General features: G+C 53.5%; 1 protein-coding gene across 1 annotated transcript in view; it reads left to right on the top strand.

Annotated features, from left to right (window-relative positions):
• LOC136564081 (centrosome-associated protein CEP250-like) overlaps positions 1-26,782 on the top strand; it is a 70,329-nt gene that overhangs the window by 13,159 nt on the left and 30,388 nt on the right. The window contains exons 12-29 of the mRNA XM_066561850.1: positions 7,892-8,124; positions 8,574-8,727; positions 10,017-10,207; positions 11,509-11,728; positions 12,191-12,471; positions 13,658-13,817; positions 14,383-14,623; positions 15,251-15,396; positions 16,350-16,685; positions 17,326-17,516; positions 18,818-19,037; positions 19,500-19,780; positions 20,967-21,126; positions 21,692-21,932; positions 22,560-22,705; positions 23,659-23,994; positions 24,635-24,825; positions 26,127-26,346. Of these exons, the coding sequence (XP_066417947.1) occupies positions 7,892-8,124; positions 8,574-8,727; positions 10,017-10,207; positions 11,509-11,728; positions 12,191-12,471; positions 13,658-13,817; positions 14,383-14,623; positions 15,251-15,396; positions 16,350-16,685; positions 17,326-17,516; positions 18,818-19,037; positions 19,500-19,780; positions 20,967-21,126; positions 21,692-21,932; positions 22,560-22,705; positions 23,659-23,994; positions 24,635-24,825; positions 26,127-26,346 (3,948 nt within the window). The remainder of the gene's footprint in view (positions 1-7,891; positions 8,125-8,573; positions 8,728-10,016; positions 10,208-11,508; positions 11,729-12,190; positions 12,472-13,657; positions 13,818-14,382; positions 14,624-15,250; positions 15,397-16,349; positions 16,686-17,325; positions 17,517-18,817; positions 19,038-19,499; positions 19,781-20,966; positions 21,127-21,691; positions 21,933-22,559; positions 22,706-23,658; positions 23,995-24,634; positions 24,826-26,126; positions 26,347-26,782) is intronic.

Here is a 26,782-nt window from a genome sequence, read left to right as displayed (position 1 = left end):
AAAGTGTTATGTTTATTACGCCGGTGGGCGGCATCGTGGGGATCATCCCTGAAATGTGTGACCGCGCTGCACAAGGATTTTTGCCTTCCATTTATTTCCCAAAATAATACATATGCATATCCCCAGCACCTCCAATCCCCGCTCTGTATTAAAATGAGTTTATTAGTCCTTCATGCCTGCACAATTCTTCCCTTGAATTGGGTGGGTGATCTCAAACTGGGTCAGTGGTCCCAGGGATTAAGTCAGGAAAGTCTTTGTCAGGTCTCTGGGACCGTCTGACATGATCCAAGCCCCCCTGCTTCATGATGGATTGACACAGAGTCCAAGTGATGGGCATTGTCCTCCTGGTTTCAATAATGGCTCCTATAATGGTTCACTTGCTCCACTTTCTTTTACAAATGAGCTCATAATATAACAATTAGCTTTAGCTTAAGCATCTAATAATCATTAACCTATCGCTGGTGTATCTAACTTCAATATGAATTGGCTCTAACCCTCAGCTGAAATCTTAACCATTTAAAATGATGATTCAATTGGTTGTTGCTGTTGGCTCTGCCCCTTTATAGCAGTATATAACACTGGACCTCTATATCTCACTGTCTTTGTTCCTGGACCCTTTCAGAGCCTTCCCTACCTTCAGGTAGGTGAAATAAACTACCACTGGAAACCTATACAATGACTCTTCCTGCCTCTGCCATCGTCGATATTAAGCTGCTGTGTGTGAGTGTGGTATTTGCTGTGTGCTTGGTGGTGCGCTCTCCTTGTAGGGACACTTTAGGAAGACTGCAGCAACCAACCATCAGCCCACACTGCAACATGCACCCTCCTGGAGCTCTCTCTCACCCTGGCAGAGGAGAGGAGCCGAAGGGCTGAGCACTTGCTCCAAGCCCTGCCATACTTGGACAGCCCACAGGAGATCGTGCGACAGGAAGGCATCAGGTTCATCAGGAAACCACAAGCCAAAGATCCCCTTCATGCTCCGCCCCACCCAGCCCTGCCCTCCTGTGCCCTGCCCCAAACTTCTTCCCCAACCCAACCCCATCTAAGCCTGCCCTATCCTGCCCTGCCCTGTTCTGCCCTGTCCTACTCCACGCAACCAAACCCCACCTTGCCCCTCCCCGCTCTGCCCTGCAATCCCTGCCCCGGTGCCGAGGGCTCTGCTCCCTGTGCGCAGCAGGGCTGCCGTGGCCACAGCACACACTTTGATTTCAGGCCCACGTGGAGCAATAGTGTCCGCTAGCTTCGGGCTCATCCCTTGCTCCCTGCTCCCTCCTGGCCATGGCCAGAGCCGGCTGGCATGGCCCTGCCTCGGGGGTCTCCTCGGCTCCCCAAAGATCCACGATCTGACTGTGCCTCTGTTCCTCTCTCTCACAGCCCTTGAAGACAAGGAAAAGGACATCAGCCCTGCCACCAGAAGCCTGGCTCTCGAAACAGCCTTTGTCCTCTGGGCTGTGGAGAGAGCTCCGGGCTCCATCTTGCAGAAGCTGCAAGATCAGTTTCACAGGGCCCACAAGAAACGGCCTTGTCCCTGGGGCCACAGCTGGCTGTGCTGCTGGAGCTCTGAGGAGAGCTGATTTGAGAGGCTCTCTGTCTGCTGGGGCCATCTGAGCCCCAGGGGGGATTTTTCTTTTCTTTTCTTTAAGATTGTTTTATCCCTTCTTTTTCGTTGTTCTTTAGGATATAAATATAGAATGTGTTCTAATACCCAGACTCCCAGGAGCTCTCTTTGGTGCCCAGGGTCCGCAGGGCATGGGGGAAGAGGGGAAAAGGGGTCCTTGTGCCAAGCGAGCAGCCCTGGTGTGTGGAGTGGGGAAGGAGAAATGGCCAGAAGCCCCTTGGCCTTGGGTGGTTCTGCTGAAGCCTTTGTGCTGGCGACAGAGCGGCCGGGCAGGGGCCGGAGCTGCAGGGATCCCTGCTGGACTGGTGCCTGGAGATGGCCACAAGCCCTCCTGCCCAGCCAGGAAGGGCCATGTGTGTCCTCCTGCCCGTGTCTTGCTGGCTGCATTGCTGAGGCCTCTGAGGTGCCTCTCGATGTGGCTCCTCTGGAGCTCCCTCGGGCCTGCGCCACTGCCGGGCAGCTTGGCCGGGCTGGGGGAGATCCTGAGGGGACGATGGGGCGGTGGGAGGCCGTGAAGGGATGAGGTGCTGCGGAGGCCCTGATGGGACAAGGAGCTGGGAAGGCACGAGGGCCCTGTGGGAGGGAGTGGCTGGCAGGAGGCTCCAAAGGGACAGGAGGCCCCTGAGGGGCCGGGCTGCTGGGAAGCCCTGAGGAATTGGGTGTCAGCCTTGTTCCTGACAGCCGGGCGCTTCCCCAGAGAGGCTCCCACGCCTGGGGCAGAAGCCCTGCTGGCTGGACCTCAGCAGGAGGGTGGGGACCCCCCGAGGTGCCCAGACTGGCCTGACTGGGGACAAGGAGGGCAAGGGGGCCCTGCCGGGGCACAGTCACTGCTTGCTGCCAGGGCAGTGGGCAGAGCAGGGCTGGCGGCCAGCCTGGACCCCCGCAGCTGCCCAGGCCATGGTACTGAGGATGAGGCCCTGCTGACACAGAGCTCTGGGCCCACAGAGCTTCTGCCTCTGTGGCCAGGGCGGCGATGTCTCCTCAAGCAGGGCTGCTGAGTCGCTGCTGCCAAAGCGGCTCTGGAGGCCACAGAAACAGCACCAGAGCGCGCACAGGAACATCAGCACCCCCAACGCCGGCACCTGCTCCAGGAGGCGTCTGCACCAGCCGCCATTCCAAAGGGGCCATACTCTGGGAACTATTGCGTGTGATTTAGCAAAAGGCTTCAGCGCACTCGGCCACAATGGCTTTCTCTTGGCTTGCCAGCCTCACGGCAATGCTTGGCAGCTGCCACTGCAGCCTGTGCCCCTGACTGACTACAGTGACTGTGCTTGAGGGCAGACTCGCCTTCCACTGGCAGGCGTCCCAAGGCAGCGGCATTGATGCCATCATGAGAGGCAGCACGAGCCCTGCGCTGCAGCTGCCGTCCCTCTCCTCTGTGCAGGAACCTTAAAAACACGTGCATGAGCTTCCAACCTAAATCCTGGATGGGCTTGGAACAAAGGAAGCAGTAGCAGGCTGAAGAAAGGCAGGCACTTGTGGCCAACATTCAGGGCTGGAGGGAAGCACTTTGGTGTCTGCTGAGGACATGGCTCGCTTCACAAGCTCAGGCTTTGCTGCTGGAAGATCCTGCTTTGCTCTTGCTGGAGCCCATTCCCTACCAATGCAGGGGCTTCCATTTTTTCCTGGATCAAGTCTGGTGGACCTGTGGGCAACAAGTCTGTCCCGTGTGCATCTGACAGCAGAAAAGAGCAGGACATGGCTGCTTCCAGCACTTGTCTTGGCCGTGCCTTCAGGGGGCTGGCAGCATCATCAGAGACACAGAACAGCTTCTCCTCCCAGAGTTATCCCTATCCTCTGCACTTCCCCAGGTGTCTGTCTTGATGTTCACCAGGGACCTCCCTGTTTGTGGCCGTCCTTTGCCATGCTCAGCAGGCAGCCAGTTGTGTTTGCACGTGAGCTGCCACAGGAAGACACACAGGAAGTGGAGCATTGAATAGCAGAGGCTGGGCCAATTCTTTCTCTTTCCGAGTGCAAGAAAGACAGAAGAGCACAAGGAAACATGACAGTGTTTTGGTGGAGTCTCTTTCTCCTGTAGCTACTGGTCTTTCTGTGCTACTGCTAATCCCTTCCTTGAAAAGATCATTCCAGGAAGCAGCAACATCATCTGACACATACCAAGTGTTGCCACCAGTTGCTCCAGGTGCTCCTACCAAGAGCCCCTGTAGGATGGAGCCCAGGCCCCAGTGCACAAAGTCGGCTTTGGCTGCCCTCTGGTAGAGAAGCCCTCTGGAGGCACAGGTCCCTGGGGCAGGAGATGGGCACCAGCGCTGCCAGGGGCTTGGGGGACTCTGCTTTGGCGGGGACTCTGCCAAACCTGCTGATATCAGGGCTCCCTGGGCCCCAGGGCTCAGAGCAGCATTTGTGCCCTGGAACACACGCTCCTTGTCTCTGTCACACGGTCACACTTAGCACCAGTGTCACTGAGTCCTGTTCAGACGATGTCTTTGCCTTTCAGAGTCACTTTGCATTGGCATGTGGGGCACTGATATGTAATACATTGTTTCCAAAATTTCTGCAGGACCCCTGTGGAACCAACCCCCACTCCTCTGTTCACCTATCAGGGGTGCAGATATGGGTGCTGTTGGGGAAAGTATTGTTATAAATACATATTACAATATTGGCTTTTTGCAAATATTAAGATGGATTCTATATGTATATTAGAGTAACTTTGCTATAAAAATATAGGGTTTTTTCTGTAGTTAACTAAACCTAGACAGAGTAGTTAAATAGCTGATATAGCATGTTTGTGTTAAACTGCCTGCTTGGTTGGGATAACATTCAATGAACATATGATGGAGACCCCTGCTGCTGACATGCCAATTATCAGCGCCCACCATCTCTAGAAAAAATGGACCAAAGCCCAAACAGGAGGTGATAACAAGGGCGAACTCAAATCACCGCCACGAAATGCACACGCTCTGAAAAGGTGGGCACAAGGAGGAGCCATGCTAAACAATTCTTAGAACATGTAAAGTAATTTGGGGAAAAGTTTAAATATTCATAATTGTTTATGACTATGCAGTAGGCTGATGCAATAGAAAGGGTATGTAAAGGACATCTCTGAAATAGCAGATGTGCTCTTGGCTGAATGCCAAGCACCTGGCCACAAAAACATTGCTTTATTCTCTTTGTCTCTTATTGTCCTTTATTCAACTTTTAAATTTTTACCGGAGAGTGAACCTTGTTTTTCACAATGAGGATGTGTAAAATGTGGCTTGGGGTGCTCAAATGCTTCAAGAAAGCACCAAAAACACCCAAGCACCACATTCCCCTCATGGCTGGGCTGGCGGTCCAGCAGCTCAATTAGAAGAGTCCTCCAGGAGCTCAGGGGAGCAGCAGCCCTCGTGCTGAGGCACAGCCTGTGGAGAAAGGGGTCAGTGGCCCAAATGTGTGCTCTGGAAATCAGAGCTGGGTTCCTAAATCCCGTTGCAAGTGTCTGTAATAGACCTGTGGTGGCTGAGGGATGTACGTGGGAAGGGTTTGGCAGCCTGAAGTGGACTTGTTGAGCTCTGAGCTCTGTTGTGTCTGGGAGCCTGTTCCTTTGCCCTTGCCCAAGGGCAGAGTGTTGATGAGGGCTGGAGTTGGAGGCTGTGTCTGCCCCGAGAGCCGGTACCGTGGGGCTGCAGGTGCTCCTGCCAGCGTGGGCTTGTCTGAGCCAGGCCTTGTGCCTCTTTCAGGTGTCCCTGCTGCAGTCACAGCTGGCCCGAGACCAACAGCAGCGGCAGAACTCCACTGAGAGCTGTGCAAGGACCAGGCAGGAGCTGTCAGACCTTCACCAGGAGCTGTGCTGCTCCTTTGCAGCTGTGCAAGGAGCCCAAAGATGCTCTTGTGGAAGCAGAGATTTGAAGCTGCATCACTCTCTTAACTTTAACTTGGCAGTGACATCCCTGGGCCGTCCCTCTCTGGAGAGAGAGGCCTTACAGAAGGCAGCTGCAGCTCTGCTCTTCCACACAGGATTTGTGCCCTGCTCAGAAGCCAATTCCTGTCAACGGGGGCACAAAAATCCTCCCTAGGACACAGATGAATGCAATCGAAAATGAGGGCAAAAATACCTGCCAAAGTTTCTGCAAGCAGACCCATTTGGTTCTTGAAGATCTGTTCCTAGTGAGGAATCTTTGATGGAAGCAGCAAGACTTTTCTTCTGCCTACAAGACCTAGTGATATATTGCCAAACAGAGAGCAGAGAAAAAAATGTACTCGTGGTTGTCTCATTTTATGAGCCTTAAAGACTGCAGCTCTTGGCATTTCTCTGTAGAAATTTGAAAAGCCCCTGAAACACCATTCTTCCTCCTCATATGGCTGTTCTAAAGGCAAAGCTTTATTTTCCATGAATATTTGTAGGCACCAAGAACCTTTTTAGGCTTTTTCTTTCATGTGGCCTTTGTCAGGGAAGACAGAAGAATTCCTGTGACTCAAGAATGAAGCGCATCCTTAAAGAGCCTGCAAGTCTTGAGAATGCTGAGCCTTAAAACTGACTTCTGAGCCAGGTCCCTGCCCAGCTGCCCAGGAGGGCTCTGGGGACCCAAGGGAAGCAGGGCCAGTGCCAGGACCAGCAGGGAGCAGGGATGGGGGGAGAGCCAGGGAGGGCCTCCCAACAGCCCCTGGAATGCTGGGCTTTGGGTCCTGGCAGCCATCACAAAGGCCGTGGAACGTTGGGGGTATGACCCTGGCAAGTGTCACAAAGGCCATGGAATGCTGGGGGTTGGATCCTGGCAACAATCAACAGCTCCTGGCTATTGGGGTTTGGACCCTGGAGCTGTCAACAGCTCGTGAATTTGGGGCTTGGACCTTGCAAAGGCCAACGGCACTTTGATTGTGTGCTATTGACCCTGCAAAGGCCAAGAACCTTTGAATATTGGTGTTTACACCCTGCAAAGGCCAAGGGCCTTTGGATATTGGTGTTTACACCCTGAAAAGGCCAAGGGCCTTTGGGTTTTTGGGGTTTAGACCCTGCAAAGGCCAAGGGCCTCTGGATATTTGGGGTTTAGACCCTGCAAAGACCAAGGGCCTTTGGGCACTGGGGTTTCGACCCTGCAAAGACCAAGGGCCTTTGGTCACTGGGGTTTCAACCCTGCAAAGACCAAGGGCCTTTGGTCACTGATATTATCTGTCTCTTCGTGCGAGGGGCGGATGGAGACCCGGAGGGTGAGTGACAAAGCCGCTGCTCTCCTTGTGCCAAGCCCAGCAGCGACCTGGGTAGGCCTGGGCTGTGCCTCGGGGAACAGTTCCCTTTGGGATCTGCAAGGGATTAACAGTTGGCTGTTCCAGAGCTGGCAGCAGCTGTGGTGCTTGCCCTGGGGACAGGCCTGGGAGGGAATGGGGGGCTCCTGGCTATCCCAGAGCACAGCCACATCTCCTCCACTGTCCTTGTCCCACTGGAGGCCATGGGCACAAACAAGGGAGCAGCTTTTCAATGCCTTCCCCTCACCCAAATTACAGTGCAGCCTCAGTGCTTCCCAGAGTCAAGAATGAGTTTCTCCCTGACATCTCCAAAATCATCCCCAGTGGCCCAGAGGAGGTCACAAGGATGATAGGAAGATGCTGCAAGGGCTGGAGCACCTGTACCAAGGGAAAAGGATGCAAGAGTTGGGGTTGTCCTGACTAGAGAAGGTTCCAGGGTGACCTTAGAGTCCCTTCCAATGCATGAAAGGGCTGCAAGAGAGCTGGAGAGGGACTTAAGCCAGGGGCCTGCAGGGACAGGACAAGGCTTCCCAGCCAGACATGGCAAGGATGGATGGGATATTGGGAGGGGATTCTGCCCTCTGAGGGTGCTGAGGCCCTGGCACAGGTTGCCCAGAGAAGCTGTGGCTGCCCCTGGATCCCTGGGAGTGTTCATGGCCAGGTTGGACTGGGCTCTGGGCAGCTCCCCTTCTGGTGTTCTTAGAAGTGATCAGACACCTTGCAGCATGTTGGTTTGTGCTGCTGTCAAACTCGTGCACTGAAAATATTGCCAAGGAAGGGAGGAGGAGCTCAGCTGGAAGTGCTGTGCTCTGGGACAGGCTGGGAAGCACTTAGAGGCAACTGCCTGAGGGGCAGCCATGCAGTCTGAGTGTGCTCTTCCCTGTGCACTTGCAGGGAGCTCGAGGGCTTTCTCACCAGGGACGTTCCTCCAGAGCCCCTCAGGTGAGTAAACTGTGCTGAGCTGGCTGGTCTTTTGAAACTGGTTCTCCATGAATGGACACTGGTTCTTGTGGGATCAGAAGAGGCATCTCAGTGCTACTTTGGAACAGGAACAGAATACCTCACTAACAGCTGGATGTGGCCTTTCAGGTGCTGGTAGACGGCGGTGACAGCATGGCCAATTCCATCATCTGCACCAACAATCCTGGGAACATCCTCTCAACTCTGACATCCACTGACGAACAGCATCCCTTTGAATTGGCTCGGGAAGCTACAGAGAATTGTGAGCGCATGTGGCAACAGTTTGATCAAGTAGAGGAGAGAACCCAGAGGATCAGAAGCCAATACCAGCTCATAGACTCTCTGCTAGAAGAAATCTGTAGGTGAGCATTTCCTCCTCCTCCTGCATTCCAGAGGCAATCTGCTTTCAGGTCTGGGAGGTCAGAGGTGTCCTGGATGAAGAAATCACCTGCCTACCATGTGTAGGCCTCAGTGTGGCTCTCGAGCATTGTCCTGTCTGGGTTTTGGATGCTCTACTGGGACTCCCAAGGCTGTCTGGGAGATGCAGAGCCACGTTGGAATAGAAGACTCCTTCTTCTTGCCATGCTGCTTCTGAATTCTGTTCCTTGCATGCCCCTGCCCAGCCACTGCTTGTCACTGAAGGAAGGCAAAATCCTGCCTTCCTTTCCCTTTGCCTCTGGAGGTTTCCTTGGGAGGGAAAGAGCAAGGTCTTCCTTAGCCCACTGCCCCCAGCTCCATCCTGGAGTGCTGAAAATGGCATTGCTGACTCTTCAGGCCTCTTGCTTCTTCTGACTGGGCCTTGTCTCCGCAGTGACTGTGCAAAGTTTGAGAAGTCCAAGGAAATGCTGCTGCAATGCACTGGAATCCCGGAGACAGCAGCCTTTTGTCTGCAGCAGCAGAACACCAAGCAGCAGAAGGAAGCGTCAGTCCAGGCAGAAGAGGCAGAGCAGCAGGACTGGATGGAGGTTGGTTTTGGAAATGAGACTGGTTTTCCCTTGAAAACTCGTCTTGCCCCTTCTTGTACAGTGGAGGACTTGGCTGCACTCGAGGGAGAAGGGCCATCCTTGCAGAGGCAGCTGGAAGTCAAGAGGCAGACTTTGGAGGAATTGCAGCTTCAGAGGGATGTGCTGGAGCAAGGGAGGGATGATGGTAGCAGGGCTCTGAACACCTTATTGCTAGGCAGGACCTGTGGCAGTGGGAGTTGTGACAGCCAGATCAGCCAGATGCTCTTTCTGGCACTAGAAGACAGGCACAGTGCTGTGCACACCTGGCTCAAGAGGGCACACGCATTTCTTAGCCAGGGATATGCATGTTCATCAGCAAAGTGTGGCATGCTTGTGCAAAATGTGTTGCTTTGGGCAGCCACAGAGCCTCTAAAAGAGGGAACGGAGCTGGGGAAGGGTCTGGAGCACAGGTGTGACTGGGAGTGCCTGAGGGAGCTGGGGGGGCTCAGCCTGGAGAAAAGGAGGCTCAGGGGGCACCTTCTTGCTCTCTCCAAGTCCCTGTGACAGGAAGCTGCAGCCAGGTGAGGGTCAGGCTCTGCTCCCAGGGCACAAGGGACAGGAGAAGAAGAAACAGCCCCAAGCTGTGTCAGGGGAGGTTTGGATTGGGTGTTACAGGATAGCTGCAAGAGAAGGCTGTGTTTCAGAGGGTCTCTGTCAGACACTCTCAGGTCTGGGCAATGTGGTAGGTTTGGCAAATGCACAGCAGAGGTTTTGCTTTGGCCATATCAGCCAGACATCCATCAGTCACTAAATATCTGCTTGGCACAAGAGCCGTTTCCCAGTCAAGCATCCTCTCCTTGCAGAGAATTGCTTGGAGTATGTGAGGAGGTGACACTGTGATGTGGATTTTGTTCTATTAGGGGGAAGTCCTGTATATTTTCCCTTGATTCAGCTGAATTTCCCTTGATTCACTGAAATAGATCCAAAGAGAAATTTTGTTAGCCCAGTGGCAGTTGTGGAAGGTGCAGTGGTTTTGGGTGACAACACAGAGTTTGGAGTAGGGATGTTTGTTGGGAAGGAGCTGTCTGGGCCCAGGCAAGGCAGCAGGGCCTGCCACAGCACTTCCAAGGGAACAGTGCCAGAGGCTTTTGGCAGGCCAGGCTATCAGAGCTGCATGGGGCAGATGCTGTGAATCTTTGAGACCAGAGCACAGGTGCTCCTTGTCCTCTGGCTGCCTGAGAGGTGGCACTGGCTGGCTCTGCACAGGGCTCCCGAGGAAGGGCTCCAGCTGTACCTTGTCCCACTTGCAGGTTTCCCAGGAGGAAGAGTCATCGAGCTGGTCTCTGGAGCTGCTGAGCCAGGAATCCTCTGACCAAGGACATGAAGTGGCCCAGGTGTGGCAAGAGGAGGAGCTGCTGGCCCAGAAGGCTGACCTTGAGGGCCGACTGGCAGCCACCGAGTGGCTCCGACAAGACCTTGCCAGGCAGCTGGAGGAGACCAGGTAAAGGCAGGGAGTTGAAACTTTTCAGATGGTTTTACATTACGTGGACACAATATGGAAGAGTCTCAAGGAAAAAATATAAATGCCACAATGTGAGCGTTATTTTTCTGTCATGTGAAGCCAGCAAAGCTCTCGTGAGCCTTGGGCTCCTGTTTGTGCCGCCGAGCACACTCCTGTGGGATGTCAAAAGCAATCCAGACAGCCCTGAACTGAGGAGTAGTTGAACCATGCAGATGCTGAGTGAAACCTCAAGTTTCTCCTGGGTTTGGTTCCTCGTTCTGGGCATTGAACATCCCTCGTTCCTTTCCGAGTCGCTTGACATGATCCTGATCTTCAGACCAGGAGGCTTCATCTTCAGCATTCCAGGCTCTTACCTTGGCACGTTGGGAGTAGCACGCTGCCATTCAGGGTGAAGCCAGAGGCTCCTGCTGACCATCTTGAGGCATTTCTGCTTCCAAGCACACTCTTGAGAAGTGTGGGACAGGATGTAGAGCTGGTTAGAGAGCAGCAGGGAAAGCTCCTTGGAATTCTCAACAGCCTCTGGGCATTCTTGCTGATTGTTGGTGGGCACCCAGCTGCCAAACCTGCCAAGGTGCCTTTGCATGGTCCCTCTCACTGTGTAAAGAAGGACAAGTCCCTTGGGCTACTGCCTGCTTGTTCAGCAACACTCAAATAAAGGCAGCAAGTCTACTCCTGGACCTTGCAAGAGTTGAAACTGCAGTCTCTGCATCGAGGTAGTTGTTGTTCAGACAAAAGGGTGATCTGATTTTTCACAGGTGCTGCCATGACCATGAGATTTTACTGTATCTGCAAAGTAGTTCTGAAGCCTCGTTAAATAGCGGGTGTCTGGAAGATGATGTACCTTTATGTCCATTATCAAGAGCATTAAAAAGTCAGGAGTCAGCCAGGACAAGTCTGTTCTGTCCCCCTGCAGAGCAGCTTGGAAGTGCTGATGAGAGAAGGGCTGTGAGCAGGGGCTGGGCTTTTGCTTGTTGCTCCAGCCTGTTTGGGCACAGCTACCCAGAGTCATAGGTCAGAAGCAGCAAGTGAAGGTTTGGCTGTTGAGGCCAAGTTGGGCTGGGCTGTCTGTGCTATGGCAGGCCATAAGGAAGGCCTGGGCAGTCCCTCAGAGGCCCTGCTCTGCTCTGGAAATGGCCCAGATGTGCCTTCTCTGGACGAGTTTCCAGCTGAGCCATTTTGCATCCTCAGGCGTGGGGATCTTGAGCCACGTCGTCCTGGAATAACCGGCTGTGGGTGTCTGGAGCAAGCAACTCATGTCTGTCCATATTTGCCACTTGTAGGTCAGCAAAGGAGAGGCTGCAATCCAGGCTTTTTGCTGCTCAGCAGCAGATATCACAGCTGGAGATGACCTGGAAGCGTGTGGAGGCAGAGCTGCAAGGGGAGCTGCAGGGAGCTCGCAGAGAAGCCCAGGCAGAGCAGAGGAGGCACGAGGAAGAGCTACAAGGCCTCAAAGATGAAAGGAATCTCCTCTGTGAGCAGAGGGAGGCTCTAGAAAAGCAGGTGAGTGAAAGAGCAGTGGCTCTGCAGTCATGCAGCGAGGGGTCTGTGGCCTTCTTGCTTTTCCATGGCAGAGCAGCAGCTGCTGGGGTGAGCCCTGGGGCTGTCTCGTGCTCTGGGGGCCCCATGGCAGCTGCTCTGAAGGCCACTCAGTGCTCTGCTGAATGTCAGCTGCTGCTCTGGACAGCTGGGCTAGTCCTCTGTGCTGCTGGCCAGCAAGCAGCAGCATGGATTCCTGCTGGCCTCTTCTTGCTAGCCTTGCTTTGGCAGGTGCTTTCTCAGGTGCCCTTGCTGGTGGGCCACTTAGAGACTCAAACAAGTTGTCCATGTCCTTTGTGCATCTGGTGCTCTCAGGACAGGGAGGAGTGGAAAGTTGTCCTTTACCTTTGCTCGCAGCCTGTGCTGTGGCTGAGTGTGAGCAGCTGTGGCTGTAGCCTCTGACTGCTTTGTTCTGTTTGACTGGAGGTGGCCGAGTTGACATCTCAGCTGGCAGCCTCCCGAGAGTGCCAGGAAAGGACTGCGCAGAGAGCCCAGCAAGATGTGAGAGAGGGCCAGGAAGAGTCCAGGCAGAAACTGTTGGAGCTTGAGGAGATCCAGAACATGCTGGAGGAGGCAGAACATCAGAACAAGGAGCTGCAAGTGCATCTGGAGTACTTGGAGAGGGAATGGATTCAATGGGAAGAAGTGGCACAGCAAAATTCAGAATTGCAGGCTTCTGTCAATGCCCTAGAGAAGGAAAAGGCCAGGTAAATGAAAGCCTGTGGGACTCTGCATTGTGGTGAATGGATTCCGTCTTTGCCATCTTTGCATCTGCCAGGGGCTCTGGCAGCATTTCCTACATGGCAAGTTCTGCACTCCCCATGCAGACACGTCTTATTATCTGAATGCTGAGTTTCATTTTCTTTTCTTTCAAGCCTTCAGATAGAGTTCTTCTGAAGACAAGGGCTTTTGGGGAAGCCCTTTCCCTCTAGGGGTTATTGTGTTGTTAGGTGGTTGTGTTGACACTGCCCAAGATGCACTGTAAGGAGCTGCATACATCCATCAGCTCCACCTTGGGGCCTGTAACTTGAAGCCTTTGGGGTCTGGATCAGCCTGGCATCTGATGCTTTTTCTGGGCAGAACCATCTTAAGGCCCTGATTGCTGCTCTAGGCCAGCTTGGCCTTGGAGGCAGCCCAGAAACCAGAATGCCTCTGTTGCATGGTTCCTCATCAAATGTCCCCCGCTGCCTGCAGGGGGTCAAGCAGGGTCCCTGCCACCCTGCACAGTCACAGGCATTTCTGACTGTGCAAAGAATGCAAGAAACAGGACCAAGCTATGGGGGGCTCATGTAGCTGATCAAATCCTGCCAGGTTTAAGTGCCACAGGATTCTTCCTCCAAGAAGAAGACAAAGCAAAGGCAGGGCACTCCTGCTTGCCTGGAGCCTTCTGCATCTTCCATGAGATTGTGTTCCAAGCCTCAGTTGCCACTTTGGCCTTTGTTTCTCCAGCTGAAAGTAGGATGGGTGCTGGTAAATCTTCGGGAACTTGCCAGAGATGCCCTGGCTCTAGGGTGCTGCTCCTCCTACCTGGATGTGTAAGATGGGGAAAGGAAATGTCTCTTCCATGCTGACCAAGCCTCCCTGCTTTGGAGCCTGGTTAGTCAGAAGAAAATTGTTCCTCTCCCCTAATGTCTTCATTGCAAGACTTTGTTAGGTTTGTATTCACATTCCCATCTCAGAAAGAACGTATGGCATGGAGGCAGGAGCTCACTGTTCTTTCAGGGACAAAGGCAGAGTAGGCACATGCTGGGCTGGGACTGCAGGGGGAACAAACAGCCAAGTTGTTGAGAGAAACCTCATCAGGCAGAGCAGTTTCCCCCTGAGGTGGTGCGAGTCCTAAGAGTTGATAAAATGTGATATCATTTAGTAATGAGTTGCTTGCTTTCCTTCTAGGCTGATTCTGTCTCTTGAAGAAAAGAATGTGTGCCTCATGACACTGGAAGAGCAGAACTCGGCACTGAACAATCAGGTGTCTCAGTGTCAATCTGCTCTTCAGGAGACAGAGCAGCTCTATTCTGAGCATAGAAGAGAACTGCTGGGGCTCAACACACAGGTAAGCTGTGCAGTGGCATCCTCTTCTCCAGGGACACACAACAGCACCTTTGCCTTGGAGGCCCCAGCCTCTTTCCCCTGCCAGCAGCATCCACAGCTGCCGTGTTCTGCCCAGGGCTGCTGCTGCACCCTGAGGCTGAGCCTGGATCTGGTGTCTGCTGCAGAAGTTTTCCCCCATTTTCTCCGGGGTCCCAGCAGGAAATGTGGGAGGAGAAGCAGCAGCAGACTCCTCTGGAGCTTCTCTGTCCCTCTGTTGGCACTGTTGTCCCAGACAGAGTCGGTGCCTGTGCCAGGCACTGAGCAATGTGGGGACACAGAGGTGGCTGTGGCAGGCTGGGCAGGGCACTTCCAGCACAGCCAATTCAGCCGCTGTTCAGAGCTGCAGCCCAAGGATGCCCATTGCCTCCCTTTCCCTGTTTTCTCTCCATTTGCCTCCATTGCAATCCCTGCTTCTCTCCCTTCTGCGTTTGGCTTGAAGTCATTTCTCCTTTGTTGCCCTCCCTGCGGCCCGCTGTGCTGCCTCAGGAGCAGCCCTGTCCCTGAGGCTCTGTGCATCCATCTTCCAGGCCTGGGCCCTGCTGGAGGCAGTGAAGGAGAAGGCAGCTTTCTTGGAAACTCGACAGAAGCAGCTGGAAACTGAGGAGTCTGAGCTGCGTGTGAGGCTCCAGAGCTCTGAGGAAATCTCAGTGGACATTGCCACACAGTGTAAGGCCATGGAGCTGGAGCTGAGGAAGAGACAGGCTCAGAGAGACAATCTCAGAGCTCGCAATAGGGAGCTGCTGAAACAGCTGGAGCAAAGTGAGAAAGGTACAGCTTCTCCTCTCCCATCCACTGCCCCATGCTGTCTGACCTGTGGGGACCTCACTGATGCCTCGCAGAGGAAAAGTGCCCAGAGATGGCAGAGGAGAAAAACAGCCAGCAGGAGATTTCTCCATCCACGTGCCAGTGAAAGCTCTGTCTTGAGAAAGATGCTGTGGCTGGCTGTGCCATCTGGCTGTGCTAGGGCTGATCCTGTGCACAGCTGGTGCCTCTCAGGCTCCGTGTCTGTGCTGAGGAGCTGTAGGTGGATGCCTCATTTCCATTCCCCCCAAACTCCAGGCCCTGCCAGAGCCTCCAGGCTCTGCCAGAGGCTATTGGCCTCTCTGGAGCAGGGCTGCACAGGCATCCCCTGTGCTTTGTCTCTCTTAGATTGCTCACTCTGCACAAGGCCAAGAGCAAACACACTTTTCTGTCCCTCTGAATCCTGCCCCTTTCATTCCTGCCTTTTTCTGTGCCTGGAAGTTTCCTTCATTTCTGTCAGCTTTGGAGCCTTTGTGGGCTTAGGGCCTGGCAAACACAGGCAGGTAGAGAAGGCAGTGCTGTTGTCTCTGCAGGATGCACATCAGTTTAACTTGACTTTTCTTTTCCCCTCCTCCTTCCCCTTCCATCCCCCAGCAATGTTGAGGGCAGAACACCAGAAAATCTCTCATGAAAATTCCCAGAAGAAAGACGCCATTGCCCTGAAGGAAGATGATGTGACTCTTTGTCACTCTTTGCAAAGGAATTTAGAGGACCTGGAGAAGCAAAGGAAGGATGTGCTGGTGAGATTGGCAGATGCCACAAAGGGCCATTTCCTAGCTATGTTTGGACCTTGTGTTCATAGTTCTAAAGAGCACCTTTTCCCAGTTAAACTTTTCTAATTGCATTCTTCTGAATAAGGAGGAGAAGATGTTGTAGTCATGGCAAAGCCAGTTAATGCTGAGGCTGCTGATTTTCCTCCCTGCTGGGCTTCTGTGCCCTAGAACCTTTAGTTCTCAATGTCCTCAGTGTCCCTACTGACATTGCATGGTTTGGGGAATTCCTGGTGTCCAATGCCGTGTTCAGATTTCTAACTATCTGGATGTGGAAGGAGGGGGGAGAGTCCCAAGTTTGCTGTTAATAGAAAGGTGTTTGGCCTTGGCCATGGGAGAGCAGCCAGTGGGGAGAGAGGAGAGGAAAGCCAAGGTCTGATCCCCAGCAGGACGTGTGCCTGCAAGGGGAGAACTGGTCCTGAGTGGCAGCAGAGAATGACAGACTGATCTGGCCATTGCTGCTGCCAGAGAGGGCAGTGGGGCTCTGGGGCATGGAGCCATGGGAACTCTACACAGGAGAGGAGGAAAAGCACTGCTGTCAGCCCAGCCCCAGGGAATGAAAGGCTGCGGCTGTTTGCTCTTCCCTTCCTCCCTGATGGAGAGCACATCCTCGTGGCACTGCCTGAATCCTGCTTAGCGGGCACTTGAAATCCTGGCTGCAGTTCTGGCAGCTCCTCCCCAAAGGAGGCCTGGAGTGGAGCTGCAGGAGGTCAGGCAAGGGCAGAAGGGAAGCTGGGAAGGGCTGAGTGAGCTGGGAAAGATGCAGCATCAAGGGGAGGGGGGCCCAGCAAAGCTCTGCAGCATCCTGAAAGGCTGACAGAGAGGGGCAGCCTGTGCCTGCCCCTGCAGCAGGAGTGCAGATCTGGTATGAAAAGCAAAGTGAGAGAGGGAATGAGTGACCCTTTTTCTCCCTGTTTTGGCAGCATGAAAGGGAATTGTACCAGCAGCAGATGAGATATCTGGAAAAGAAGAATGAAATGCATGCACCTGAGATGAGCAATCATAAGGGAAATAATCAAGAATTACAAGTGGAGAGGGAAGAGTTGCAAGAAGATTTGGAGCATGAGGCTGCTGCTTTGAAGAAATTGAGGGACAACAATCAAGTACTGAGTGCTGCACTGAACAAGAGTGAACTTGCCAAAGGGGTTCTGAAGCAACACTTGGACATCCTGAAGGAAAAGATCCCAGCAGACACTGGCATTGTCCTTCAGTCTACTCCAGTACCCCTGAAATATTTCATTGATGTTTCCCATGAAGAGGTGTGTATCTATCCCTGTCAGTGCAGGCCAGCTTGGGTAAAGAGCCTTGTCTGTCTGCCTGGCTCCAGCCAGAGGCCACTGACTGCCAGATTGATTCCTGGCACACCCAGAATGACTGATCCAGCTCTGGAGCTTGCTGTTCAAAGCAGCTCCAGGCCAAAAGCTGGGCATGGGGAGCTGCTTCTCCTGTGCCCACAAAAGGGAAGACAAGACATGGAGGTTTGGATTGGGTGTGGGAAGGAATGGAGCCGGTGAGCAGAGTGATGGACTAATGCTGGTTGAGTTTTGGATTAATGGCTGAAAATGTTTAGCACAGCTGGTGCTTAGAGTAAATTGTATTGGCACTTGTGGAAGGTGCAGTGGTTTTGGGTGGCAACTCAGTTTGGAGTAGGGATGTTTGTTGGGAAGGAGCTGTCTGGGCCCAGGCAAGGCAGCAGGGCCTGCCACAGCACTTCCAAGGGAACAGTGCCAGAAGCTTTTGGCAGGCCAGGCTATCAGAGATGCATGGGGCAGATGCTGTGAAACTTTGAGACCAGAGCACAGGTGCTCCTTGTCCTCTGGCTGCCTGAGAGGTGGCACTGGCTGGCTCTGCACAGGGCTCCCGAGGAAGGGCTCCAGCTGTACCTTGTCCCACTTGCAGGTTTCCCAGGAGGAAGAGTCATCGAGCTGGTGTCTGGAGCTGCTGAGCCAGGAATCCTCTGACCAAGGACATGAAGTGGCCCAGGTGTGGCAAGAGGAGGAGCTGCTGGCCCAGAAGGCTGACCTTGAGGGCCGACTGGCAGCCACCGAGTGGCTCCGACAAGACCTTGCCAGGCAGCTGGAGGAGACCAGGTAAAGGCAGGGAGTTGAAACTTTTCAGATGGTTTTACATTACGTGGACACAATATGGAAGAGTCTCAAGGAAAAAATATAAATGCCACAATGTGAGCGTTATTTTTCTGTCATGTGAAGCCAGCAAAGCTCTCGTGAGCCTTGGGCTCCTGTTTGTGCCGCCGAGCACACTCCTGTGGGATGTCAAAAGCAATCCAGACAGCCCTGAACTGAGGAGTAGTTGAACCATGCAGATGCTGAGTGAAACCTCAAGTTTCTCCTGGGTTTGGTTCCTCGTTCTGGGCATTGAACATCCCTCGTTCCTTTCCGAGTCGCTTGACATGATCCTGATCTTCAGACCAGGAGGCTTCATCTTCAGCATTCCAGGCTCTTACCTTGGCACGTTGGGAGTAGCACGCTGCCATTCAGGGTGAAGCCAGAGGCTCCTGCTGACCATCTTGAGGCATTTCTGCTTCCAAGCACACTCTTGAGAAGTGTGGGACAGGATGTAGAGCTGGTTAGAGAGCAGCAGGGAAAGCTCCTTGGAATTCTCAACAGCCTCTGGGCATTCTTGCTGATTGTTGGTGGGCACCCAGCTGCCAAACCTGCCAAGGTGCCTTTGCATGGTCCCTCTCACTGTGTAAAGAAGGACAAGTCCCTTGGGCTACTGCCTGCTTGTTCAGCAACACTCAAATAAAGGCAGCAAGTCTACTCCTGGACCTTGCAAGAGTTGAAACTGCAGTCTCTGCATCGAGGTAGTTGTTGTTCAGACAAAAGGGTGATCTGATTTTTCACAGGTGCTGCCATGACCATGAGATTTTACTGTATCTGCAAAGTAGTTCTGAAGCCTCGTTAAATAGCGGGTGTCTGGAAGATGATGTACCTTTATGTCCATTATCAAGAGCATTAAAAAGTCAGGAGTCAGCCAGGACAAGTCTGTTCTGTCCCCCTGCAGAGCAGCTTGGAAGTGCTGATGAGAGAAGGGCTGTGAGCAGGGGCTGGGCTTTTGCTTGTTGCTCCAGCCTGTTTGGGCACAGCTACCCAGAGTCATAGGTCAGGAGCAGCAAGTGAAGGTTTGGCTGTTGAGGCCAAGTTGGGCTGGGCTGTCTGTGCTATGGCAGGCCATAAGGAAGGCCTGGGCAGTCCCTCAGAGGCCCTGCTCTGCTCTGGAAATGGCCCAGATGTGCCTTCTCTGGACGAGTTTCCAGCTGAGCCATTTTGCATCCTCAGGCGTGGGGATCTTGAGCCACGTCGTCCTGGAATAACCGGCTGTGGGTGTCTGGAGCAAGCAACTCATGTCTGTCCATATTTGCCACTTGTAGGTCAGCAAAGGAGAGGCTGCAATCCAGGCTTTTTGCTGCTCAGCAGCAGATATCACAGCTGGAGATGACCTGGAAGCGTGTGGAGGCAGAGCTGCAAGGGGAGCTGCAGGGAGCTCGCAGAGAAGCCCAGGCAGAGCAGAGGAGGCACGAGGAAGAGCTACAAGGCCTCAAAGATGAAAGGAATCTCCTCTGTGAGCAGAGGGAGGCTCTAGAAAAGCAGGTGAGTGAAAGAGCAGTGGCTCTGCAGTCATGCAGCGAGGGGTCTGTGGCCTTCTTGCTTTTCCATGGCAGAGCAGCAGCTGCTGGGGTGAGCCCTGGGGCTGTCTCATGCTCTGGGGGCCCCATGGCAGCTGCTCTGAAGGCCACTCAGTGCTCTGCTGAATGTCAGCTGCTGCTCTGGACAGCTGGGCTAGTCCTCTGTGCTGCTGGCCAGCAAGCAGCAGCATGGATTCCTGCTGGCCTCTTCTTGCTAGCCTTGCTTTGGCAGGTGCTTTCTCAGGTGCCCTTGCTGGTGGGCCACTTAGAGACTCAAACAAGTTGTCCATGTCCTTTGTGCATCTGGTGCTCTCAGGACAGGGAGGAGTGGAAAGTTGTCCTTTACCTTTGCTCGCAGCCTGTGCTGTGGCTGAGTGTGAGAAGCTGTGGCTGTAGCCTCTGACTGCTTTGTTCTGTTTGACTGGAGGTGGCAGAGTTGACATCTCAGCTGGCAGCCTCCCGAGAGTGCCAGGAAAGTACTGCGCAGAGAACCCAGCAAGAGGGGATGGAGGCCCAGGAAGAGTCCAGGCAGAAACTGTTGGAGCTTGAGGAGTTCCAGAACATGCTGGAGGAGGCAGAACATCAGAACAAGGAGCTGCAAGTGCATCTGGAGTACTTGGAGAGGGAATGGATTCAATGGGAAGAAGTGGCACAGCAAAATTCAGAATTGCAGGCTTCTGTCAATGCCCTAGAGAAGGAAAAGGCCAGGTAAATGAAAGCCTGTGGGACTCTGCATTGTGGTGAATGGATTCCGTCTTTGCCATCTTTGCATCTGCCAGGGGCTCTGGCAGCATTTCCTACATGGCAAGTTCTGCACTCCCCATGCAGACACGTCTTATTATCTGAATGCTGAGTTTCATTTTCTTTTCTTTCAAGCCTTCAGATAGAGTTCTTCTGAAGACAAGGGCTTTTGGGGAAGCCCTTTCCCTCTAGGGGTTATTGTGTTGTTAGGTGGTTGTGTTGACACTGCCCAAGATGCACTGTAAGGAGCTGCATACATCCATCAGCTCCACCTTGGGGCCTGTAACTTGAAGCCTTTGGGGTCTGGATCAGCCTGGCATCTGATGCTTTTTCTGGGCAGAACCATCTTAAGGCCCTGATTGCTGCTCTAGGCCAGCTTGGCCTTGGAGGCAGCCCAGAAACCAGAATGCCTCTGTTGCATGGTTCCTCATCAAATGTCCCCCGCTGCCTGCAGGGGGTCAAGCAGGGTCCCTGCCACCCTGCACAGTCACAGGCATTTCTGACTGTGCAAAGAATGCAAGAAACAGGACCAAGCTATGGGGGGCTCATGTAGCTGATCAAATCCTGCCAGGTTTAAGTGCCACAGGATTCTTCCTCCAAGAAGAAGACAAAGCAAAGGCAGGGCACTCCTGCTTGCCTGGAGCCTTCTGCATCTTCCATGAGATTGTGTTCCAAGCCTCAGTTGCCACTTTGGCCTTTGTTTCTCCAGCTGAAAGTAGGATGGGTGCTGGTAAATCTTCGGGAACTTGCCAGAGATGCCCTGGCTCTAGGGTGCTGCTCCTCCTACCTGGATGTGTAAGATGGGGGAAGGAAATGTCTCTTCCATGCTGACCAAGCCTCCCTGCTTTGGAGCCTGGTTAGTCAGAAGAAAATTGTTCCTCTCCCCTAATGTCTTCATTGCAAGACTTTGTTAGGTTTGTATTCACATTCCCATCTCAGAAAGAACGTATGGCATGGAGGCAGGAGCTCACTGTTCTTTCAGGGACAAAGGCAGAGTAGGCACATGCTGGGCTGGGACTGCAGGGGGAACAAACAGCCAAGTTGTTGAGAGAAACCTCATCAGGCAGAGCAGTTTCCCCCTGAGGTGGTGCGAGTCCTAAGAGTTGATAAAATGTGATATCATTTAGTAATGAGTTGCTTGCTTTCCTTCTAGGCTGATTCTGTCTCTTGAAGAAAAGAATGTGTGCCTCATGACACTGGAAGAGCAGAACTCGGCACTGAACAATCAGGTGTCTCAGTGTCAATCTGCTCTTCAGGAGACAGAGCAGCTCTATTCTGAGCATAGAAGAGAACTGCTGGGGCTCAACACACAGGTAAGCTGTGCAGTGGCATCCTCTTCTCCAGGGACACACAACAGCACCTTTGCCTTGGAGGCCCCAGCCTCTTTCCCCTGCCAGCAGCATCCACAGCTGCCGTGTTCTGCCCAGGGCTGCTGCTGCACCCTGAGGCTGAGCCTGGATCTGGTGTCTGCTGCAGAAGTTTTCCCCCATTTTCTCCGGGGTCCCAGCAGGAAATGTGGGAGGAGAAGCAGCAGCAGACTCCTCTGGAGCTTCTCTGTCCCTCTGTTGGCACTGTTGTCCCAGACAGAGTCGGTGCCTGTGCCAGGCACTGAGCAATGTGGGGACACAGAGGTGGCTGTGGCAGGCTGGGCAGGGCACTTCCAGCACAGCCAATTCAGCCGCTGTTCAGAGCTGCAGCCCAAGGATGCCCATTGCCTCCCTTTCCCTGTTTTCTCTCCATTTGCCTCCATTGCAATCCCTGCTTCTCTCCCTTCTGCGTTTGGCTTGAAGTCATTTCTCCTTTGTTGCCCTCCCTGCGGCCCGCTGTGCTGCCTCAGGAGCAGCCCTGTCCCTGAGGCTCTGTGCATCCATCTTCCAGGCCTGGGCCCTGCTGGAGGCAGTGAAGGAGAAGGCAGCTTTCTTGGAAACTCGACAGAAGCAGCTGGAAACTGAGGAGTCTGAGCTGCGTGTGAGGCTCCAGAGCTCTGAGGAAATCTCAGTGGACATTGCCACACAGTGTAAGGCCATGGAGCTGGAGCTGAGGAAGAGACAGGCTCAGAGAGACAATCTCAGAGCTCGCAATAGGGAGCTGCTGAAACAGCTGGAGCAAAGTGAGAAAGGTACAGCTTCTCCTCTCCCATCCACTGCCCCATGCTGTCTGACCTGTGGGGACCTCACTGATGCCTCGCAGAGGAAAAGTGCCCAGAGATGGCAGAGGAGAAAAACAGCCAGCAGGAGATTTCTCCATCCACGTGCCAGTGAAAGCTCTGTCTTGAGAAAGATGCTGTGGCTGGCTGTGCCATCTGGCTGTGCTAGGGCTGATCCTGTGCACAGCTGGTGCCTCTCAGGCTCCGTGTCTGTGCTGAGGAGCTGTAGGTGGATGCCTCATTTCCATTCCCCCCAAACTCCAGGCCCTGCCAGAGCCTCCAGGCTCTGCCAGAGGCTATTGGCCTCTCTGGAGCAGGGCTGCACAGGCATCCCCTGTGCTTTGTCTCTCTTAGATTGCTCACTCTGCACAAGGCCAAGAGCAAACACACTTTTCTGTCCCTCTGAATCCTGCCCCTTTCATTCCTGCCTTTTTCTGTGCCTGGAAGTTTCCTTCATTTCTGTCAGCTTTGGAGCCTTTGTGGGCTTAGGGCCTGGCAAACACAGGCAGGTAGAGAAGGCAGTGCTGTTGTCTCTGCAGGATGCACATCAGTTTAACTTGACTTTTCTTTTCCCCTCCTCCTTCCCCTTCCATCCCCCAGCAATGTTGAGGGCAGAACACCAGAAAATCTCTCATGAAAATTCCCAGAAGAAAGACGCCATTGCCCTGAAGGAAGATGATGTGACTCTTTGTCACTCTTTGCAAAGGAATTTAGAGGACCTGGAGAAGCAAAGGAAGGATGTGCTGGTGAGATTGGCAGATGCCACAAAGGGCCATTTCCTAGCTATGTTTGGACCTTGTGTTCATAGTTCTAAAGAGCACCTTTTCCCAGTTAAACTTTTCTAATTGCATTCTTCTGAATAAGGAGGAGAAGATGTTGTAGTCATGGCAAAGCCAGTTAATGCTGAGGCTGCTGATTTTCCTCCCTGCTGGGCTTCTGTGCCCTAGAACCTTTAGTTCTCAATGTCCTCAGTGTCCCTACTGACATTGCATGGTTTGGGGAATTCCTGGTGTCCAATGCCGTGTTCAGATTTCTAACTATCTGGATGTGGAAGGAGGGGGGAGAGTCCCAAGTTTGCTGTTAATAGAAAGGTGTTTGGCCTTGGCCATGGGAGAGCAGCCAGTGGGGAGAGAGGAGAGGAAAGCCAAGGTCTGATCCCCAGCAGGACGTGTGCCTGCAAGGGGAGAACTGGTCCTGAGTGGCAGCAGAGAATGACAGACTGATCTGGCCATTGCTGCTGCCAGAGAGGGCAGTGGGGCTCTGGGGCATGGAGCCATGGGAACTCTACACAGGAGAGGTGGAAAAGCACTGCTGTCAGCCCAGCCCCAGGGAATGAAAGGCTGCGGCTGTTTGCTCTTCCCTTCCTCCCTGATGGAGAGCACATCCTCGTGGCACTGCCTGAATCCTGCTTAGCGGGCACTTGAAATCCTGGCTGCAGTTCTGGCAGCTCCTCCCCAAAGGAGGCCTGGAGTGGAGCTGCAGGAGGTCAGGCAAGGGCAGAAGGGAAGCTGGGAAGGGCTGAGTGAGCTGGGAAAGATGCAGCATCAAGGGGAGGGGGGCCCAGCAAAGCTCTGCAGCATCCTGAAAGGCTGACAGAGAGGGGCAGCCTGTGCCTGCCCCTGCAGCAGGAGTGCAGATCTGGTATGAAAAGCAAAGTGAGAGAGGGAATGAGTGACCCTTTTTCTCCCTGTTTTGGCAGCATGAAAGGGAATTGTACCAGCAGCAGATGAGATATCTGGAAAAGAAGAATGAAATGCATGCACCTGAGATGAGCAATCATAAGGGAAATAATCAAGAATTACAAGTGGAGAGGGAAGAGTTGCAAGAAGATTTGGAGCATGAGGCTGCTGCTTTGAAGAAATTGAGGGACAACAATCAAGTACTGAGTGCTGCACTGAACAAGAGTGAACTTGCCAAAGGGGTTCTGAAGCAACACTTGGACATCCTGAAGGAAAAGATCCCAGCAGACACTGGCATTGTCCTTCAGTCTACTCCAGTACCCCTGAAATATTTCATTGATGTTTCCCATGAAGAGGTGTGTATCTATCCCTGTCAGTGCAGGCCAGCTTGGGTAAAGAGCCTTGTCTGTCTGCCTGGCTCCAGCCAGAGGCCACTGACTGCCAGATTGATTCCTGGCACACCCAGAATGACTGATCCAGCTCTGGAGCTTGCTGTTCAAAGCAGCTCCAGGCCAAAAGCTGGGCATGGGGAGCTGCTTCTCCTGTGCCCACAAAAGGGAAGACAAGACATGGAGGTTTGGATTGGGTGTGGGAAGGAATGGAGCCGGTGAGCAGAGTGATGGACTAATGCTGGTTGAGTTTTGGATTAATGGCTGAAAATGTTTAGCACAGCTGGTGCTTAGAGTAAATTGTATTGGCACTTGTGGAAGGTGCAGTGGTTTTGGGTGGCAACTCAGTTTGGAGTAGGGATGTTTGTTGGGAAGGAGCTGTCTGGGCCCAGGCAAGGCAGCAGGGCCTGCCACAGCACTTCCAAGGGAACAGTGCCAGAGGCTTTTGGCAGGCCAGGCTATCAGAGATGCATGGGGCAGATGCTGTGAAACTTTGAGACCAGAGCACAGGTGCTCCTTGTCCTCTGGCTGCCTGAGAGGTGGCACTGGCTGGCTCTGCACAGGGCTCCCGAGGAAGGGCTCCAGCTGTACCTTGTCCCACTTGCAGGTTTCCCAGGAGGAAGAGTCATCGAGCTGGTCTCTGGAGCTGCTGAGCCAGGAATCCTCTGACCAAGGACATGAAGTGGCCCAGGTGTGGCAAGAGGAGGAGCTGCTGGCCCAGAAGGCTGACCTTGAGGGCCGACTGGCAGCCACCGAGTGGCTCCGACAAGACCTTGCCAGGCAGCTGGAGGAGACCAGGTAAAGGCAGGGAGTTGAAACTTTTCAGATGGTTTTACATTACGTGGACACAATATGGAAGAGTCTCAAGGAAAAAATATAAATGCCACAATGTGAGCGTTATTTTTCTGTCATGTGAAGCCAGCAAAGCTCTCGTGAGCCTTGGGCTCCTGTTTGTGCCGCCGAGCACACTCCTGTGGGATGTCAAAAGCAATCCAGACAGCCCTGAACTGAGGAGTAGTTGAACCATGCAGATGCTGAGTGAAACCTCAAGTTTCTCCTGGGTTTGGTTCCTCGTTCTGGGCATTGAACATCCCTCGTTCCTTTCCGAGTCGCTTGACATGATCCTGATCTTCAGACCAGGAGGCTTCATCTTCAGCATTCCAGGCTCTTACCTTGGCACGTTGGGAGTAGCACGCTGCCATTCAGGGTGAAGCCAGAGGCTCCTGCTGACCATCTTGAGGCATTTCTGCTTCCAAGCACACTCTTGAGAAGTGTGGGACAGGATGTAGAGCTGGTTAGAGAGCAGCAGGGAAAGCTCCTTGGAATTCTCAACAGCCTCTGGGCATTCTTGCTGATTGTTGGTGGGCACCCAGCTGCCAAACCTGCCAAGGTGCCTTTGCATGGTCCCTCTCACTGTGTAAAGAAGGACAAGTCCCTTGGGCTACTGCCTGCTTGTTCAGCAACACTCAAATAAAGGCAGCAAGTCTACTCCTGGACCTTGCAAGAGTTGAAACTGCAGTCTCTGCATTGAGGTAGTTGTTGTTCAGACAAAAGGGTGATCTGATTTTTCACAGGTGCTGCCATGACCATGAGATTTTACTGTATCTGCAAAGTAGTTCTGAAGCCTCGTTAAATAGCGGGTGTCTGGAAGATGATGTACCTTTATGTCCATTATCAAGAGCATTAAAAAGTCAGGAGTCAGCCAGGACAAGTCTGTTCTGTCCCCCTGCAGAGCAGCTTGGAAGTGCTGATGAGAGAAGGGCTGTGAGCAGGGGCTGGGCTTTTGCTTGTTGCTCCAGCCTGTTTGGGCACAGCTACCCAGAGTCATAGGTCAGAAGCAGCAAGTGAAGGTTTGGCTGTTGAGGCCAAGTTGGGCTTGGCTGTCTGTGCTATGGCAGGCCATAAGGAAGGCCTGGGCAGTCCCTCAGAGGCCCTGCTCTGCTCTGGAAATGGCCCAGATGTGCCTTCTCTGGACGAGTTTCCAGCTGAGCCATTTTGCATCCTCAGGCGTGGGGATCTTGAGCCACGTCGTCCTGGAATAACCGGCTGTGGGTGTCTGGAGCAAGCAACTCATGTCTGTCCATATTTGCCACTTGTAGGTCAGCAAAGGAGAGGCTGCAATCCAGGCTTTTTGCTGCTCAGCAGCAGATATCACAGCTGGAGATGACCTGGAAGCGTGTGGAGGCAGAGCTGCAAGGGGAGCTGCAGGGAGCTCGCAGAGAAGCCCAGGCAGCGCAGAGGAGGCACGAGGAAGAGCTACAAGGCCTCAAAGATGAAAGGAATCTCCTCTGTGAGCAGAGGGAGGCTCTAGAAAAGCAGGTGAGTGAAAGAGCAGTGGCACTGCAGTCATGCAGCGAGGGGTCTGTGGCCTTCTTGCTTTTCCATGGCAGAGCAGCAGCTGCTGGGGTGAGCCCTGGGGCTGTCTCGTGCTCTGGGGGCCCCATGGCAGCTGCTCTGAAGGCCACTCAGTGCTCTGCTGAATGTCAGCTGCTGCTCTGGACAGCTGGGCTAGTCCTCTGTGCTGCTGGCCAGCAAGCAGCAGCATGGATTCCTGCTGGCCTCTTCTTGCTAGCCTTGCTTTGGCAGGTGCTTTCTCAGGTGCCCTTGCTGGTGGGCCACTTAGAGACTCAAACAAGTTGTCCATGTCCTTTGTGCATCTGGTGCTCTCAGGACAGGGAGGAGTGGAAAGTTGTCCTTTACCTTTGCTCACAGCCTGTGCTGTGGCTGAGTGTGAGCAGCTGTGGCTGTAGCCTCT

Source organism: Molothrus aeneus, chromosome 17, assembly GCF_037042795.1.
Source record: "Molothrus aeneus isolate 106 chromosome 17, BPBGC_Maene_1.0, whole genome shotgun sequence".
Taxonomy (NCBI): domain Eukaryota; kingdom Metazoa; phylum Chordata; class Aves; order Passeriformes; family Icteridae; genus Molothrus; species Molothrus aeneus.
The sequence above is the reverse complement of the archived record's forward strand: the minus strand, read 5'-3'. Positions and strand labels throughout refer to the sequence as shown.